The sequence below is a fragment of the Echinops telfairi genome, unplaced genomic scaffold (assembly GCF_000313985.2).
Source record: "Echinops telfairi isolate 266 unplaced genomic scaffold, ASM31398v2 ScPeMD7_15;HRSCAF=58, whole genome shotgun sequence".
Classification (NCBI taxonomy): Eukaryota; Metazoa; Chordata; class Mammalia; order Afrosoricida; family Tenrecidae; genus Echinops; species Echinops telfairi.
The window spans coordinates 1995550-2014913 of NW_022103912.1; the positions used below are offsets into that span (position 1 = coordinate 1995550).

The window sequence follows — 19364 nt, forward strand, 5'->3', positions numbered from 1 at the left end:
TATCATGACCCCAATTCTACCTTACACATCCAGCTAGACCAGAGGAAGCACACTGGTACAGATCAGAGTCAGAAACACAGGGAATCCAGGACAGATAATCCCCTCAGGTCCAATAATGAGAGTAGTGATACCAAGAGGGTAAGGGGAAGGTGGGCAATAAAGGGGGAACCGATCACAAGGATCTACATATAACCCCCTCCCTGGGGGACAAACAACAGAAAAGCGGGTCAAGGGAGACATCGGACAGTGTAAGACGTGAAAAAATAATTATAATTTATAAATTATCAAGGGTTTGTGAGGGAGGGAGGGTGGGGTAGGGAGGAGGAAAAATGAGGAGCTGATACCAAGGGCTCAAGTAGAAAGCAAATGTTTTGAGGATGATGATGGCAACAAATGTACAAATGTGCTTGACACAATGGATGGATATATGGATTGTGATTAAGAGATGTATGAGCCCCCAATAAAATGATAAAGAAAGAGAGAGAGAGAGAGAAAGAAAGAAAGACAGACCGACCGACCGACCGACCAAGGTTTGGATGATGTGCACCTTACTTCTTAAGTGATCTCTCGCTTTTGTATATTTTATAGAGATCTTTTCTACATGTGGCCAATGTACATATTTGATTCAGTGCTGCTTCCACGGGCACTGATAGCCGACCTAGGCAAAATGAATTCTTTAACATTTTCTGTTTAGTGTGACACTGGTTATTAGTCCAATTGTGAGGATTTTCCATTGTGTAGGCTGCAGCTTTTGATTTTCAAAAGCAAATGATTTAAGCCCTCTTCTCTTTTAGCCAGAAAGGTTGTCTCATCCATACATGAGACTGTTAGAATCTCCCTCCAATTCTGGTATCACTTCATCTTCATATCATCTAACTTTATTGTATGCTCAATCTACAAACTGAATAAATGTGATTTTAAAAACTACAACCTTGACATATATATTTCTGGATTTTAATCCAGGCAGCATATTTCGTTCTGTCCATCAACTGCTTCTTGTTCTAAGGACAGGTTACACATGAGTACATTTAAGGGTTTTGAAATTCCCATTCTTTGCAATGTTATCCATTATTTGTTATGATTCACAGTCAAATGCCTTTGCACAGTCAATGAAACACAGATAAACATCTGTCTGGTATTCTTGGCTCTGGGTCAAGATTCACCTCCTATTACAATGATAAATCTTCTAAATCTGGTTCTGAACCTGTCTTGAATTTCTCTAAGTACTGTCAATGTAATGCTGCCACCAATTATGAATTATCTTCAGCAAGTGTACTTGTGTGTGATACTAATAATATTGATGGATAATGTCTGCATTTCTTGGACTATTTTTCTTTGGAATGAGTATTGACTATGGATCTCATCCAGTTTGTTCTTCTAAATTCTTGTCATAGATACGTGAGCCTCCAGCGCTGTATCCATTTATTGAAACATTTCAATTGGTATTTCTAGAACCTCCTCAATCACAAATGCTGTCAATGCAACGTGGACTTCTTCCTTCAATAGATCTTTGCGCATTTCATTTGTCTTCTCAAGCTGCCCTTTGAGATATTATATTCCGTTTTATTTTCCTCATCGTTTCTTCCATTCTAGTTTTTGCGTCTCTTCTGACATCCACTTTGGTCTTTTCTTTCTTTCCTGTATTTTTAAGGTCATTTATCTTTCTTCATGTACGATGCTCTTGATGTCATCCCACAACTCAAAAGATTATGCTCCATGCATTAAATTTGTTCTTGAGATGCTATCTGAACTTGGATGGGATATATTCAAAGTTGCATTTCGGCTTTCATGGACTTGTAATTTTCTTCAGCTTCAACCTGAACTTACGTATGAACAATTCATGGTTCCAATTGGTCTCTGGTCTTGTTTTAGCTGATGATGTTGAGCCTCTCCCATTGCTTCTTCCCACAGACGGTCACTGTGGTTCCTGGGTATTCCATTTGGCAAGGTCTAGGTGCATAGCTGCCACTGGTAAAGATATATGAAAAAGCCAACGATCTTGCAAAATTCCATCATGGGATCTCCGGTTTCATTTTTATCACCAAAGTGATATTTTCTCATTACTGACATTTCTCTCCACCCCCCACCCCCCCCAGTCCATTTGCCAATTATTATCAATGCACCTGGAGTGCATGTTTGATATCAACTTTAGACTGGTGAAATTGGTAGATATCTTCAATTTTTTCATCAGTAGCTTTAACAGTCATATTAACTGTGTTTCCTTGTAGGTGTGTAGACGCTAGTTTATCAGATTATATTATACTTCAAAATAGATGTTGAAATGCACTTTTGACGACAAATCTGACGAGGAATGGGGCGTCTTGAATTTGTCATTCCTAGCATAGTAAATGATGTGACTGTCCAATTTAAAATGGCCAATACCAATCCATTTCAGTTCACTAATGCCAAGGTATTGATTGTTGTGCATTCCTTCTCATTATTGACAATTTCAACTTTCCTAGCTTCATAATTCATATATTGCATTTTCCGATAATTAGATGTTTGTAACTGTTTTACATTCCGATTCCTGTCTCATTAGTCAATGACTACCCATGTCAGTAAGCAACTTTCAGCCTAAGCAGCTCACTTTCTAGCACTGCATCTGACAACGTTCTGCTGCTGTTCCTAACGTTTTTGATGGGTCATCTCTCAGGAGTGTAGTTTCTTCCTTCTCCCTAGTCTGTCTTACCCTTGTAGCTTTTCCTAACCCTGTGTGCCATGGGTGACTGCTGGTATATGAAATACTGGTGGTATTACTTCCAGCAGCATAGCACCATGCAAACCATTGCAGCTGGATAAACTTACAGACAAGTGGTGTACCCTTCATTAACTCACTTATTAGAAACCAAATGGTTTCTGCGTGCTGTTAATTTTAAAATGCTACTTAAAATTCAGTTTTGAAAACCTAAACATGGTACAAAACTTTAGTAGAGAGCGAAACCCCCTTTAAATGCAGACAACAAAATTACAATAAATCACTAGCAAATAAATGCAAAAGAGTCAACGATATTTTATATTCCTGCAGAAATATTCTTTGAACTAAAACTTAATTTTAATTAAACTTCCCACTGAGACAGCCAGGAACAAATCACTGAGGTTTGCTCTGTGATTTTAATACAGTTGGCATTTGGATATACAGGACATAAAACGAACAAATGTATTTCACCATCCCCTTCATTTCACATCCCAAATTTTGGCCTACAATGTTTTGATGATTTCAAAGGCTCTTAGTCAGTGCTGAGAAATTGAAGAATAGGGGTACGTCTATACATCCTCTAAGTAAATCACTTTCTAACAAAGGTGGTCACAGTAGAGAAGGCCTAGGAACAACCTCTCTCTCCTCCTCTCCGAGTCAGCGGCAGCGAAGATTAGACAGAGTTACTGTGTTGGGCCCTTGGTGGGCAGAAGCGGAGTTAGGTCTAAAGCAGTGTTTCCCAAAGTGGACAATATTGCCCCCTGGGGGGCAATGGAACTTTTTTCCAGTAAAGTGTGTGGTAAGCCAAGTTTGGGAACCTACAGCCTGCCAGTGTTTCCTGGGAGGTCCTGGAAATGATGTATCTCATGACGTCATTCCAAGAAAGGTGGGAGTACTCTCTCAGTGAATCTCCTAAAAGGTGTCACAAACCAGAGAGAACTATCTACCTTGGAGGTTGGGAATCTAAACCTTAGGATGAAATCTAATGCCTAGGACATTATAATTCATCAAATCTATGATTCTATCAATCCTGAGTATCTACAATTCAGCAGTGTCAAAGTATGAGGGAAGAAAAAGAGGAGTTTCTAAGAGGTAGGCTAATAACATATTCATTTTACCACTTCATGATAAAGTTTCTGCCTGTATATGCTGGAACATGCCTTTGCTGCTTATACTAATAGTTCAGCTTTGATTTATCCCTAACTATCATAACATCAATCAAAACAACAACAAAAATAAAATGCATATGTATTTTAAAAAGAACTTCTCTATTCTTAAGTATTTATTTATAAAGTAAATAACCAGTCTTTCTTCAAAGATAAAAGTAAGATACCTGCAGTGAACAACAATAGGCTCTTCCTTGCCGGCTCTTTTATTTCGTACATCATAAACAAAATTCAGAAAGTCACTTGAATCATCAGGGACTCCGTGGTCAGGCCAGGCTATATACTGGATCTGAGTGAGTTGACGGCTCTCATTTTTCTACGTGTAAATACAAAATTATGCACCTTGGTTTAGGAATTATCTTTAAAATATAAATATTCATAACATTTTAATTTTACAAGAAATATAAAAAGAACTCTTTTCCTTTACCCACAAAACCAGAAATATATACACTCACTTAACTCTGAAATGTCAGTAAAATGAACAGCAATCATTTTGTAGAAAAAATATCGCATTCTTTCTACGAATAAATACTCTATACAGCTCAATTTTGGTATTTTTAAAGGATAAAGGTGATTAGCAAGCAATATAAAACATATTATGGTCTAGAGAAACTAGAACTGTCAGAGGAAAAATGGATGGGGGAAAAATTTTTTTTCTGAATAAAGTTGTGTTAATCCTGACAAAGAGGTGAAATCTGGGAAATTAGAAAAGTAGAATCTCAGAAACTAAATATAGATTAAATACTGGAGATCATAAACTCACCAAGGCCAATCAGAGTTTATTTCTTTTTGAGGGGCCAGTGGTTAGAATAATGGAGTTATGAATAATGGAAAGAATATGTATCTAGGCTCAAATCTTCATCATGCCGATTGTGGTACTTAGCATGTCAGAGTGTCAATTTCCTAAACTGACAAAATAACATCTACACGTCAACTACGTAGCCTTATGATGATCTAATCAGGTGCTAGGCACCAAATGTTCAATTATTGGTAGCTTTAACAGCACAACATTCAACAGCACGAATTTAGCTATTGCCATTCACATGAAAGGGTGGTCTCATAAAAGAGTATGAAAGGAAGAGGTAACATAACACTGGTCAGTACACATTTTGATGCCCCAATTGTTAGACTTGTTGCTGGGTATATTTGACCTGCTGATTTCCAAAAGGAACTTCAGTTTTCTGCTATCAGATATAGACATATGCCACATACCACTCTTCACTCTGTTCACTCATAAAAGAAAATCAGGATATTTTAATGTTGTATTAGCTCGGCCGACAAAGAGAAAGTTCATGCTGGCTGTATTTTTTAAAGTTTGTGTTGTACTAAATAATTAGGGCAAGTTATACTTCACATGGTGTTATTTGATCCAAAGATATATATCAACACTGCCAATCAAATGAACTTCGGAGTTTACGCCAAGCATTACTTAACCTTTATTAGGAACGAAATAGCAGGCCAGTTCCAATTTGCTATCTTAAAAAGGGGGCCAGAAAGAATAGTCACTGTACAATAAATAAAAAGCCCCGATGGTGTAGTGAGTTATGTGTTGGACAGTTAACCACAAGGTCAGCAATTGGAGCCCACCACCATTCTGCAAGAGAAAGAAGAGACGTACTACTCCCATAAAGACTGACAGCCTCAGAAACCCAAACAAGTTCCACTCTGTTGCACAGGGACACTGGACGAGTCTGGTGAGTCTGGTACAATAAATAGTGACTTGAATATTCTGAAACCCAAAATGGGTCTGCCATGTCAAAACCCTTTATTACAAATTAAAATGGCCCAGTCTTGTTATATGAAGGCACAACCTCTCCACTCTTAAAAGTTAGAATTTTTCTTATAAAGAAGCTTCACCTCTGCAACATTTACCATGAACTTATCTATTGACTTCTTTTTTTTTAAATCGTTTTATTAGGGGCTCATACAACTCTTATCACAATCCATCCACACACATCATCCACTGACTTCTATATGTATTAAGATGTTTTTGAAAAAATTTAGAGCATTATTTGAAAAAAAAATTTATGAAAATCCAAACTTTAAATCTTTTAAAGGCTGCAGAGTGACTGGTGGATTCGAACCACCGACTTTATGATTGGCAGCTCATTGTATTACCAAATGTATTAGCAAATAAGTCACTATGGCTGCATATATAGTTTTGGGGCAAGTCCCTTAATATTTCAAGTTTTTTATCATTTTGTCTCATTTTTGAATTTGTGGGTCTGAAATCTGCTTATGTTTTAAACGAAGAATAAATGAATATAATTTAATAGCTGAAAATACAGTGGCACACCGTACATAAGAAATTAGCGCTAATGCAGTCTATCGAATACAGTTTTCTGCGCCAGTGCCCCTCCAAACCCTGGGAACAGGTCTAAAATCCAAACACCAAGGAAACAAGGTTTTTGGGGGGTGAGGTTGCTAATATGCTGGAGATAAACATTCTATTCTGTAAGCTCAAACCAAACTCAGTGCCCCTGAGTCCATTCTGATCACAGCGACCCTACGGGGCAGAGCAGCTGCTGCTGTGGGTTTCTGAGACCGCAATTCTGTTGGGGAGTAGAAAGCCTCATCTTCCAAATCCTTTGGAGCAGCGTAGTGGTTTCAAACTACTCATCTTGTGGTTAGTAGCCCAAGGTGTAACCCACAGCTCCTTTATAAATAAGCACATATAGTTTATATTTCCTATCAGTTTAGAAAAAGGAATCCTACCTTACTGACTTCACAGTTTCGTTACACTAGACTATAAGTAGTATAATATACACCCCAAACACAAACTTCATTCTAGCACATACAATTTTTAAAGTTAATATAATTTTATATCTCTCATAATTGTAACTCGTGTCAATACCAGATTCCTTTTCAACAAAACAATTCTAGTTCTTTCCTTTATTTTGGTCAATAAGGTTCTCTTTTGCTGGAATACTCAATATTCCTGGGGGTGGGTGATGGTGGTGGTGCAGCTCCCATTTCCAAAGGGGTAGCCCTAGTGTTGCAAAGGTTAAGGCACTTGGTTGCTAACTGAAATGTTAGTGGTTCGAACCCACCAGTTGCTCAACAGGAAAGATGTGGCAGTCTGCTTCTGCTTACAGGCCATTGAAGGGACAGGCCTTGGCCTTCAAAACTTATGCTGTTTGCTCTTCTCTCAAAGATACTTTCTGAATTGTTCTAGGGAATTATTGAACCTGATGGACTAGTAAGAAGAGCCAGCAGTTTGATAATAAGGGTGTTGCTCGGGAAGCTAAAATCTTAGGCAGTCTTTGTAGTCTGGAGGGCTGTGCCCTTTAACTTGAGATCTGGGATAAGGGTCTGAGGAAGAAATACTGTAGTACAATATTGCTGTCAGAATTGAACAGAATGAAGACAAATGGGTACACAAGCAAATGTGGCGAAGAAAGCTGATGGTGCCCGGCTATCAAAAAGTATAGCGTCTGGGGTCTTAAAGGCTTGAAGGTAATCAAGCGGCCATCAAGCTCAGAAGCAACAAAGCCCACATGGAAGAAGCACACCAGCCTATGCAACCACGAGGTGTCGAAGGGATCAGGTAGAAGGCATCATCAGAACAAAAAATCTTACCATAGTGAATGATGGGGGGAGTGCGGAGTGGAGATCCAAAGCCCATTAGTAGGCCACTGGAGATCCCCTTGCAGAGGGGTCTCGGGGAGGAGATGAGCCAGTCAGGGTGCAATGTAACAACGATGAGAAATACAACTTTCCTCTAGTTCCTAAATGTTTCCTCCCCGCTCCCACTACCATGACTGGAATTCGACCTTGCAAGTCTGGCTAGACCAGAGGATGTACACTGGTACAGATAGGAACGGAAAATACAGGGAATCCAGGGCGGATGAGCCCTACAGGACCAGTGGTGTGAGTGGCGAAACAGGGAGGGTAAAGGGAGAATGGGTAGGAAAGAGGGAACCGATTACAAGGAACTATATGTGACCTCCTCCCTGGGGGACAGACAACTGAAAAGTGGGTGAAGGGAGACGTCAGACAGGGCAAGATATGACAAAATACCAATTTATAAACTATCACGGGCTCATGAGGGAGGGGGGAGCGAGGAGGGAGGGGAAAAAAGAGGACCTAATGTCGGGGGTTTAAGTGGAGAGAAAATGTTTTGAGAATGATGTACAAATGCGCTTTACACAATTGATGTGTGTATGGATTGCGATAACAGTTGTATGAGCCCCTAATAAAATGTTTATAAAAAAAAAAAAAGAATTGAACAGAAGTTGAATAAATTACCACTGATTGATCTAAAACACATTCCTAGCTAATAAACAGTTCAATAATTGTTGTACTATTTCCTAGTATTGTACTCACATTAAAATAAAAAAAATATTTTAAAAAATCAGATTTCAAATCTTTTACACATTGAACTCATGTCTAATGAATGTATACTCCTTCCTTACCTCCTTGTTCAACAGTGTCATCTTCCTGAAGACATAAGCAGTGTTTCCTTCCTCTGAGTGGCAGGTAACTTGATAGCACCCGTAGGATGAACTTCCTGTGGGTTCTGGCCAGTACTGGTGACATTTAATCTGATAGCATTATGTTAAAAACAAACAAAACACACACATACACACATATACATGAGGGTAAGTAAAACATAGTTACAAAATACGATACCTTTATTAAATAAGAATATAAGAATGAGAAGCCTGCATCTAGATCTATACACTCCTGAAGGCTTTGTTTCCATTACTGTAACCCTTTCCTAAAGAATTCAGCAGTTTTTAATTCAAACCACGCCAAAATGGCAGTTTTGGCATTCCCCAAATTAAATGTTGAATTTGGGGTACATAAAGAATCCTGAAGGAGCAATATCAGAGTTGTAGGGTAGATGGAGTAAGATTCCCCACAAGAAAATTCTTATAGGACAGTCATTGTTACTCTGGACGAATGAGCAGGTGTATTATTGTGATGGGAAAAAAATTATCCGGCACAATTTTCTTGGCCAAGGTAGTTTTCACTTTTCTTAAAACTTCTTCACAAGGCCCCATGATCGGCCTGTGTCCTTGAAGAAAATCTATCAAGATTACCCCTTGGGAATCCCATTAGCGTAACCTTCCGGGTTAACTTTCTGCCTTGGGTTTCACTGGCCCAGCAGATTCCCCTGGAAGTCACCATTTATACTGATATATTCATACATTCTATTTTGTGACCTAAGCCTTTCAGTTTTGCCTAAGGACTTAAGTCTTTCCATGTTGATAAGTGAGTACTGGGTGTATGCCATGGCTATACAATGAAGTATCTTTTGGCAATAAGAAATAGATCTCTATCATGGATGAACTTCGAAATTTTCATGCTAAAAGAAGGCAGTTACAAAAAAATCTTGCTTTATGATTTCACTGATATGAAGTGTCTGGAATATGTAAATCTATATAGATGTTTGTACAACACTGTTACTAAACTGAAGGTCACTGAATTATACATTTTAAGAAATGAAGTCTACGAAAGTTTTATGTATAGTACCCCCCCACACACACACACAATTTAACAACTTTTACCACCATCACTTTTAGAACATTTTGAGATCTCTAAAAAAATTGGTTAGTGGTCACTCCACATTCTTCCTATTCTACTCATCCCCAAACTTAGGCAACCACTAATCAATTTATCCATGCACTAGCAGATGGGTGCTTGGATTGTTTACACTATTCGAGTGCTGTACCACTGCTATGTACATTCACCCGTATGCTTGTGTGTGGCCGTTGTTTTAAATTCTCTAGTACAGAGAGGTGGAATGGCTAGGGTATATGGTAACTCTGTTTAGTTGATGTAGAGGAACTACCAGGTTGCTTTTCAAAGCAGGTACACTATTTTATAACCCTACTAATGGTATACTTGTATTCCAGTTGCTCCATATCACTGCTACTGCTGTTACTAGCTGTGCTTTTTATTTTAACAATCTATTGGCTTCTACGGGTTTTTATTGCATTTTCTTGATAAATAAATGATGTTGAGCCCATTTTCATGTGTTTATATTGGTCATTTGGAAAATCTTTAAAAAAGAAAAAGAAGAAAAATCTTCGGAAAAATGTCTAATGGAAAATCCTGTGTATTTTTAATTTTGCGGTAATTTTATTATTAAGTTTTAAGTATGTATTCTAAATATAAGTTCGTTATCAAACAGATGTTAACTTATATCACATTTATTAGTAACCCTCCTTTTGGGCAGTTAGCCATATGGTTTTTTCAGCATATTCCAAGGAATGAAATTTAAGGGTTACCAAAAAGGGAATTCAAAAGAAAATAGTGAAGACTTTATAGGCAACATAATTTGAAAAAAGACCAAGCAATGCACAAGATTCAAGTGTAACTTACTCTGCCACGTTCGACTTGGGTGGTCAGCATTACAACCATGGAGGATCCTTGTTCCCAAGTCATCTGCCAAAAATCTGTACAAGTGTGTGGTAACGGCCCTTGACAAGCAATATACTGATTTATAATGCTGGAAGAAGGAATTTCCATCTAAAGGAAAAGAACACAAAATAGGTTATACTGCTGGTGGTTTACTATTATCAGAACAATAAGAAAAAAGCCTGGTATTTTATTTTAGTAAGGTTTTTGGTTTTTTTTTAACTTTAAATGTGACTTGGGTGAAAGTTTAAATAGTGAATTGACTTTCTAGTCACAAGTCATACATTTTTTGTTTTGTGTTACTGATTGCAATCCTTACAATGTAACCCCAATCTTCCTACTTTCTACCTTTGTTCACCATTTCCATTTGCTCTTCTTTCCTAATGTCTTTTAGCTTTATCCCTAGCACAGCTGCCCTCCTGTTTGATTGTTCAAACGAGTGTGTGCTTCCCATGTTTCAGGATAAAAACTCTAGTTTTAGGATAAAACCTAGTTTTCCATTTTTATGTAAAGCACAAATAGTAGCACAATGCTGCAGTTAGATTTTACATCAATTTTTGTTTGTTAAGTCAACTATGTACCCATGTCCAAGTGTGGGAGTGCAGTCTAACCTATCAATCAGGTTCATAATGCTTCCTTAGGGTTGTGCCTTTTCTGAGAACTTCTCCCCCTCTAGTGCCCTTCACCTTCCTTGCTCCTTGCTGGGACCTGTGGTCAGCCTCCAGGGGTGGCCCGATGTGAGTCCCTACCAGGAGAGCTGTGGGTACCCGGTCATGTTCTGCTTATCAGTCTATGAGTCTGAAGAGGCTCCTGCAACAACAGACTCGAGTTGGACTGGGCGGGGGTGTCTTTGGATCAGTGTATTCCACTTCCTCCACCTCACTGCTGTCACTGGCTACTATCTGTCCTTTTAATTTTAACAACCTATGGGCTTCTCTGGGTTTTTGATGTGTATTTTCTTGTTGGATAAATGACATGGAGCTTATCTTTATGTTTTTCTTATACATATACAAGTGCCGCGGGGTTTGCGTCCCTGGACAACTCAGCCTGGCATTACACACTAACATTTTCAGCACGTTTACTGTTTCACTTCTTCTTTGCGCTTATGTTGGACAAATGCACAAAATTTCATTCTGAAAAGTGGCTCTAAAGTAGGTATGTACCATAATTTATTTAACAGACATATAAGCTACTGGTAATCTTAAAACATGACAAGGCTGCACTAAATGCTTTTTTAAACCTACCCTCTTCGTGCATATGCAGAAAAACATTTGTATGGGTCACAGGGAAAAAGGAAAATGCTGTATTTACATTTTGATAGATACTGTCATATTGTTCCCCAAAGAGATTTTACGAATCAATACTTCTACCAACAATGTCTGAGGAAATGCTGGTTTCTCCATTTACTCATTAACCTACAAATCCCTACTTACAATTCTGAAACCTAAGGTTTTTTTCTTTTACTTTTTAAATAAAACTGACCTGGACTCATTTGATAGCAAAGTATTGTGGCAGTGTATACACTATTATCGAATTTTTGATCCTCTAATGTGAAAAATGGTAATTCCTTGAAGTTCTGATTTATTCTTTTTTGTGTGGATTGGACTTCATCTCTAATTTAAATACGCTTTGCTATTTCTGAAGATGCTATAAGGGTATTGGGGTTTGACTTAAAATAACAAAACAGAGAAAGATATCTGTCTTTTCAGAGGCACATACTAAAATATTTACAAATGAAGTGATATGCTATTTGGGCTTTAAAACTAACTCCTAGGGAGTAGTAGTGTTTACATCATACAAGACTGACCACTGGTTATAGTGGTTGAACTAGGCAATAAGTATATGGGGGTTGCTCCACATTGTTCTATTTTTGTAGATTTGAAAATGGCTATGAAGAACACTTATAAAAACGGTCTTTACATTTTCTACTCTAAGGTGTTCTTTGCGTATCTTTTATCAATTAGACTAACTTTTGTCATTTGATTTTAGTATTTAAAAGTCACATTTAAAAGTTTATAGCTTCAAGTTTACCAATATTTTCTTTATAACTTAGACATGTAACTAAGCTTAAATATTTTTTCCATGCAATTAAAACAAATTCTTACGGACAGTGAAAATGGAAAGCTGCAACCTGTATAACATGGAAACCTGTCAGTGAAGGAAAATTAGAATATTCCCACGAAAACACCCTGTCAAAGGCAGCAAATGTGTTAGATCCCAACCAATAGATGCCAGCCCGTGAGCTGGGGCTCTCAGAGGTTTCCCTGCATTTGCTTCAAGTACTTCACGATTCCAGGTTTTACAATTATAATTCACATATATCTGGAATACATTTTGGTGTTAAGAGTGAGCAAATAAAATACTTACAGAAGAGACAAATGTTTGATATCTGGGATCTAGTTCAAAGCAATCTGAGTGTGGGATCATAGGGAAGGAGGACTGCTAAACAAAATTGGTTACTAGTTGACCATTTTTTCGTAATTAAATTTTTCTATATTACCAAGTTTTTTTAAAAAACAACTAAGTAGTGATCTCTTTATCCTACAGGGGAAAAAACCAAATCCCCAAATCCCCATTTTTAGAGTTTGACCCAACCCATTCATTGGGCAGTCTCTTTTTTTGTTAGCAATTGAAAAAGCTACTTCTAGCAGAAATAAAATTCTAGTATTATTTGAGCCTATTTCTGGCACAGATGAGCCAGGTGGTGCAATAGTTAAGAGAACATATACACAGCCAAAGGTGAATGGCTCAGGTGGGTCTGTGGTGAAAGCCTTGGCCAAGCACTCCGGTGCTCCGCAGCAGACGGAAGTTCCCTCTTTCATATGGGCTACGACCAACGGAATCACCCGACAGCATCAGACAGCAAGCAACATGGCTGGATTACTCGATTCCACAGTCTGTCAGTATGTCAATACCAAACTATTTTCTCTGCAATTTTACTAACATCCATCAGTTCTTAATGCAGTGATAATCTCAAGTTTAGCCTTTTAATAAAAAGAACTCATGTCCAAGTTCATAGTGGCCTCTTTCATTCCAAATGACAAAGGTATTATAAAAGTAAACTTACATTTATGTAATTTGCATTGATATAGTCCTCGTCACCCTTCAAAGTGACCCGTGTAGCATCATCTGGGAGGGAAAGTAAGCATGTTTTAACAGAGTTATGGTCACAGGACTAAAGTCAACTTTCAGAGACAATAAATACTTACAAGGCGAAATATCTCTGTATCTATTTTTAGTTGTGTTCTGAGGTAATTTTGCACAAGACATTGTCATTCCAGGTTTTTTCCGATATAGTTGCTTTAAAAAAAGAGAAATAAAGAAAAAAGCATAAGACAAGCCCAGTAAGCCACAATTTTTGTTCTGTTGTTGGACTTGTTTCTACATTAATAGGAAAACAGGTTATTTCTTTACAATGATATGTGTCAGATGTATCAGATGTAGTCAATTAATTTGCCTCTCTAGCCCTAACCTTGCTTACTATATGTGACATACTGTACATTCTGGTCTCTAGGCCTACAGCAATACAATTTTGGAGGGAGTTTTCTGCTATTCTAATGGACAGGATTAAGGTGGGATTGTGTCTCCACCATAGTACAAGAAGAAACAAATCTGTCTGGAAGAAATACCATCAGAATGTTCCTCGGAAGGACGAAAAGTTTAGCTCATGTCCTTTGGATATGTTATCAGGAGAGGCCAGTAGAGGAAGACTCTCAACAAGATAGACTGACAAAGTGGCTTGAACAATTGGCTCAAACGTAACAATTGCGAGGATGGTACAGGACCAGCCGTGCTTAGCTGAACTTAATGGCAACTAACAACAACATCGTAGTGGGTATGAACCAAGCCACATGACTGTTTCCAACTATACTAAGTATAGTGGGCTACAAGAGAAACGATGGAACCATGAGGCAGAGACAAGTGGGCTTCCTGGCCCAGGTAGTTAGAGGCCAAGAGACCAGACCACATGTCTGAGAGGCCGAGGACTGGAGAGAGACCCGCTGCTGGGCACCAATAATTGTATCCTTACTAACTGGACTGAGGCAATCTGTTAACTTCCCCAATAAACCTTCTTAATTGTGATTATTAGCTGAGTTGGGTGACCACTGCAACGCGTTATATAACCCAGCGGAGAAGAACAATGTTGTGGGAGGAAAAGTTGGTGTCTGAACAGATAAAAGGATGGTGGCAAGAGGCATGTCTGACCTCTTTTTTTCAGCAGGCATATCTTGTTTGACTGTATTGCACTTTATTGTGGTTCATAGATGCTTAATAATTCATATATTTCAAACGTCTTCATATTGCTATTGTACACTCAATAATATTATGTAAAAATAACTTTAAATACACTGGGAAACAAACAAACGAACAACTAGATGACTTACCTTACAGTGATATTTGCCCTACTGCTGGGGCCTGCAACAGAGCCCACAGTACCTGAGGTATCCCTGTTAGGCCAGCAGGGTACAGAATCTTCAGATTTCCTAGCTGAGTTTTACACAATTTCTGTCATGAACTATATGTTATATTTTGAACAGTAAGAAAAACATCAAAAATTTAAAATAATAAATCTGTAGAAAACATTTAGATTTCATTACTTTGGGGGATGTTTACAGTGTACGAACCAAGGAAAACTGACATGCACTAATGTTTTGTAATTAACAAAATATATGTGCTTCAGTACAAGTATTAAAAATAGTCAACATCATTGACAGATATTAAAGAGTTAAATATGATAAGATATAAACTTCCTATTCAGAAGTTATTTTCCTATTTAAGCATACAATAGTCTCTCCTCAACTGCTATTATTTCCTAAATACAACTGCTTAATAACACAAAGAAAAATTTAGTTTGATGGCATATGTATAAAATTCCCTTAGCCCTCCCTTTTCTTTTCTATTTTTCCCTATTTTACTGGGAGCTCTTACAGATATTATTTAACAATCCATAGTTCAATTAGATCAAACATGACTGTACAATTGCTGCCACCATCATTTTCAAAACATTTTCTTTCTTCTTGATATCAGCCCCCTTTATCCCCGCCCTCTACCGCCCACCCCCCAGGAACCTTTTTTATTAAGTACTATTCTTCTTCTTTTGCCATATCTCACACCATCCAATGTATCCATTCACCTACCATTCTGATATTTGTTCCCCTCGAGTGAGGTTATATAGTTATCGTTGCTATCCCATCCCCCTCCGCCCCTATATGTACCCTGAGGGAATCATTACTCCCATTACTACTTCTGAAGGGTTTATATATCTTGGATTTCACGCATCAAACGGTCTTCATTATACAAATGGACATATGCAGGTCTAACAGGATTAATGAGGTAAAACTAAGGCCATAATAGTAGGGGGAGGAAGTATTAAAGAACTAGCGGACACTTATGCGTTTCAACAGTGCTACACTGCACCCTGGATATTTCACCCCTTCCATGGGACCCTTCTGTGAGGACTGCCCAGTTATCTTGCAGGTGGTTTTTGGGTCTCCACTTTGCCTGTGCTCCTTCATATCAATTTAGCCTTCTCTTTTCAACAAAAATCTATTTATATAACCATAACTATTATTTTGGGAGCAACGTAATTATCTAGTCATTGAGTTTATAATTTATTAGGGATAGAATATTTAGTCAGTTAAGCAACCATTAATGAGTCACTTATATGAGATCAACACAGCCACTCATGACTTTCAAGCAAAGAGGAGAATGTATGAGGGCAGGGAGACTAGAAACAAAATAAGCAGAAAATGGAAATAATTTGAATGTCCACACATTGTGAAGAATGGAGCCAATGACAGTCACCAAAATGGGCAAATACCCTTTCAGTACAGTGATATTACTTACATCAAATTGTGTCAGGACTGTTCCCGTGATAAGCCCATCAGCTAGCTGGATCATCGACTCCCGCAGGGAGTGGTCATCCTGATGGGTACTGTCTAGGGGGGCTTTCTCTGGGATGTACTGAAAGTCTGGTTCATTTTCTAGCTTTTCTTCCACCACATCATACACAGCTAAAAACAAAAAGAGCACATGAAAATCTTAATTAACTGGCAATATGAACTGGGTTGTGCACTTTAATTTTGTATCTGGATAAATAACGTGCTTATAAGGAATCATACCAGATTTGGGTCTGGTGTAACTGTGTAGAGACAGGGAATGTTTATGGTGTTGAAAACTTTGTTTGACATGATGAAAAATAAGGTTCTTGGCATGATGGTTGGAAATGACAGTAAGGAACATTACGGAATGGGAGAATTGCTACTATGCAGCTCTGAACAGACTTGCCGTGAACATCTGTAAAACCTAGAGCAAGAATACAAAGAGAACTTCATACGTAATATGTCTCAATAGGAAAAGCTACAAATAAATGGACCAAAGCGCTACACAAAGTCTTTCTATCCCGTTCTTGATAACTAGATTCCTAACACAACCTGGGAAATAACATCTCAACAGAGAACTCTGTTGAGTCCAGTGGAATAAGATCCTAGACTTAAGCTTGGAGGTCAGTTTTCTTCCTGATCCTCAGCTCCTTTTGAAAACGTGGGAGAACTCTGAGCATCAATGTGCACATCCTGATCCCTGTGAAACCGTCTGCAAACTGCTGCCTCCTAACCAATACGTAGCCTAAAGGCAAACACGGTGTGGTTTACCCTGAGCAAACTGGACACAAAGAGGTCTTTTTGCCCTTGTATAAGGACCCCAATTCCTGGTCAGATAAGTATATGTTTTTGAGACAAAGGAATTTCTGAAATAAAGGATGAAAAGACAAAAAGGTATATAGAAGTTTTGCCTAAGAAATAAAAAAATCCAAATTTTTCATTTTTTAAACAACCACAACTATACATTTTGATTTTATGTCATTGGAATGAAAATGGACCTATACTGAAAGTAATTACAGCCCCTGTGTAGATTTTTAGCACAAGACAATCTCTGAAAGCAGACATTTGTGAGAAGCCGACCCTAAGAGTAAAGTATAAATGACACATGGAGAAATGAAAACACTGCTGCTTCCTCATTAACTAGAGCTCTTCTGTACTGCCACAAATCTGAGTTGTAACTGAGTGTCTTGGTGGCTGCGCTTCTCCATTTCTAAAGTGGGAAGAACTTAGCTATTTCACTGAGAGTGGGAGGGTTAAAAGAGATTAAAAAAGCGGGCATACACATTTAGAAAGCATTTAACTCTAAAACCAACTTCCCTGCCTCCGAGCCCATTCCGACTCATAGTGACCCTAAAGACAGAGTAGAACTGGCCCTGTCGGTTTTCAAGACTGTGATTAGCATCCCAATCTGTAATCCAGTACACGATGTGGGCCACTTAATAATTATTAGCTAATATTAATTGCAAGGTGTTGAGAATCTCTATCAGGAGAACACAGAACAAATGAACTTAAGAGAAAGTTATACTTGGTGCAACATTTAAATTTCTTTATATGGCATAGGATGCCTAGAAATAAAGCAAATATAGTAAGTATCATATTTAAATGAACATGTTCCTTGAAATGTCAAAATAAAAACGTTCTACTAAAGTCCTTTTGATCTTCCTAGAGTCCACTCCAGATCACAAATGCAGAACACAAAGTACTGAGGATTAAAAAAAGAAAATGTTTGTTTGAAGTGAAAAGGCAAAAAGGATTATTTTCAAATAAAAAAGGAACTATTTTGCAAGTTTGCAGAGTGGGGAGTTATCGGGAATAAATAGAGTTCGAAGTACATTTTACTTCTCTTTCTATGATTATTCGACCACCAGCACCAATGGGTAAAACTTTAGTGGCCAGAACTATGATTAACGACAGTAAATGGTTCAGAACAAAACTATAACACTAACTATTTTTCTCAACCATTTACATATATCTGAAGCTGGGATAAAGGCATATATGTGCATTTACCTACAATGAATGGCAGAGTATTTAAGGAACTTATAAAGGGTGATATGAATATCGGCTGAAGAACCTGGGGTTGTTAAACTAGGGAAGGTGCGTTTTCTGGTAATATCAAGTAGTTATTGTAAGAAAAAAAACATTGAAGGAAGCGTGATTAAGTTTATTCTGCATAATACAGAGTGATAGAATGGGAACGGCTTAGTAGTTAAAAAAAAAAAATCACAACAATTTGTTTTCACACCGCTGACCTTGGGATTAGCAAACCAACATATAACCCAATAAGGCACCAGGGCTTGTTCACAATTGGATTTTACTTCAGTGTGAATAAAAGTCATTGCAGTTCAAACAGAAGACTAACTTAGTAAGACTCCTATTTTTAAAAGTTCACTCTGGCTACTGTGTACAGTAACATATACCAATGAATTATGAAAGAATTATAGTGGTACTAGAATACTTACCATTAGGTCGGACTAGAAGCACAAGTTCCCCAGAATGTCTCTCACAGCTTGCTTTAATAAACATGACAACCTGATCATGGCTATGTTCTGAAATGTCTCGACCATTTATCAGTACAACTTGGTCCCCTTCATTCAATCGAGGGACACAGAGGTCAGCCTGTAACACAAGGCACATATAGTTTCAAATTTGCATGCGGCTGTCTGAAAGCAAAAGACAGGAATTAATCTTTAAAGACTCTACAGCAAGAGAACTAAAACCCATGCAAAAATTCTTCACTTATCCATTCAATGCCTCCCACCCCTACCCCAGAGCCCCCACAACCCCGTTAGTTAACAATTTCTTTCCTGATGACCTATTATGTAACTATGCATTAGGGAATCCATATAAAACTAGTGATCTTGAGGTTGAGACAGGAAGGAAGTCCTTGCTTTGCAGTTGGAAATCTATCTACCCATCTAGTCTCAGCATAGTTTAATTAAATAAAACCAGTCCCCAACAACACAGTTCAAATTTCAGCTAACTGCATATTGTATACAAACTTTGCAGCTAGCTCTTCAGTCCACAAATCACTTGTAAATAATACACACAAATCATGATTCAGTGACCAATCACATCACTTCTTACATCATCTTTTGATGACTGTTAAATATACATGTTATATTTATATTTCAAAAAGTGTAGTTACTGCCCTATCTCTAAAAGCATACAAAAATGGGTAATTTAAAGAATTGATAAAATTGATAAACTGACAAAGAAATATTGATAATCAAATATAAACTGAACATAAACAGAAGT

General features: G+C 37.8%; 1 protein-coding gene across 4 annotated transcripts in view; it reads right to left on the reverse strand.

The window, feature by feature from the left end:
* Positions 1-19364, reverse strand: part of PTPN4 (protein tyrosine phosphatase non-receptor type 4) — a 176603-nt gene that overhangs the window by 24041 nt on the left and 133198 nt on the right. For all 4 annotated transcript variants that reach the window (XR_006679826.1, XM_045287404.1, XM_045287403.1 and 1 more), the window contains 7 exons: positions 18569-18725; positions 16075-16241; positions 13437-13527; positions 13295-13356; positions 10192-10338; positions 8277-8405; positions 4029-4177 (listed from right to left, as the gene is read on the reverse strand). Coding sequence is in view for 3 of the 4 variants with exons in the window: in XM_045287404.1 (XP_045143339.1) it covers positions 4029-4177; positions 8277-8405; positions 10192-10338; positions 13295-13356; positions 13437-13527; positions 16075-16241; positions 18569-18725 (902 nt within the window). In the remaining variant the exon portion in view is untranslated. The remainder of the gene's footprint in view (positions 1-4028; positions 4178-8276; positions 8406-10191; positions 10339-13294; positions 13357-13436; positions 13528-16074; positions 16242-18568; positions 18726-19364) is intronic.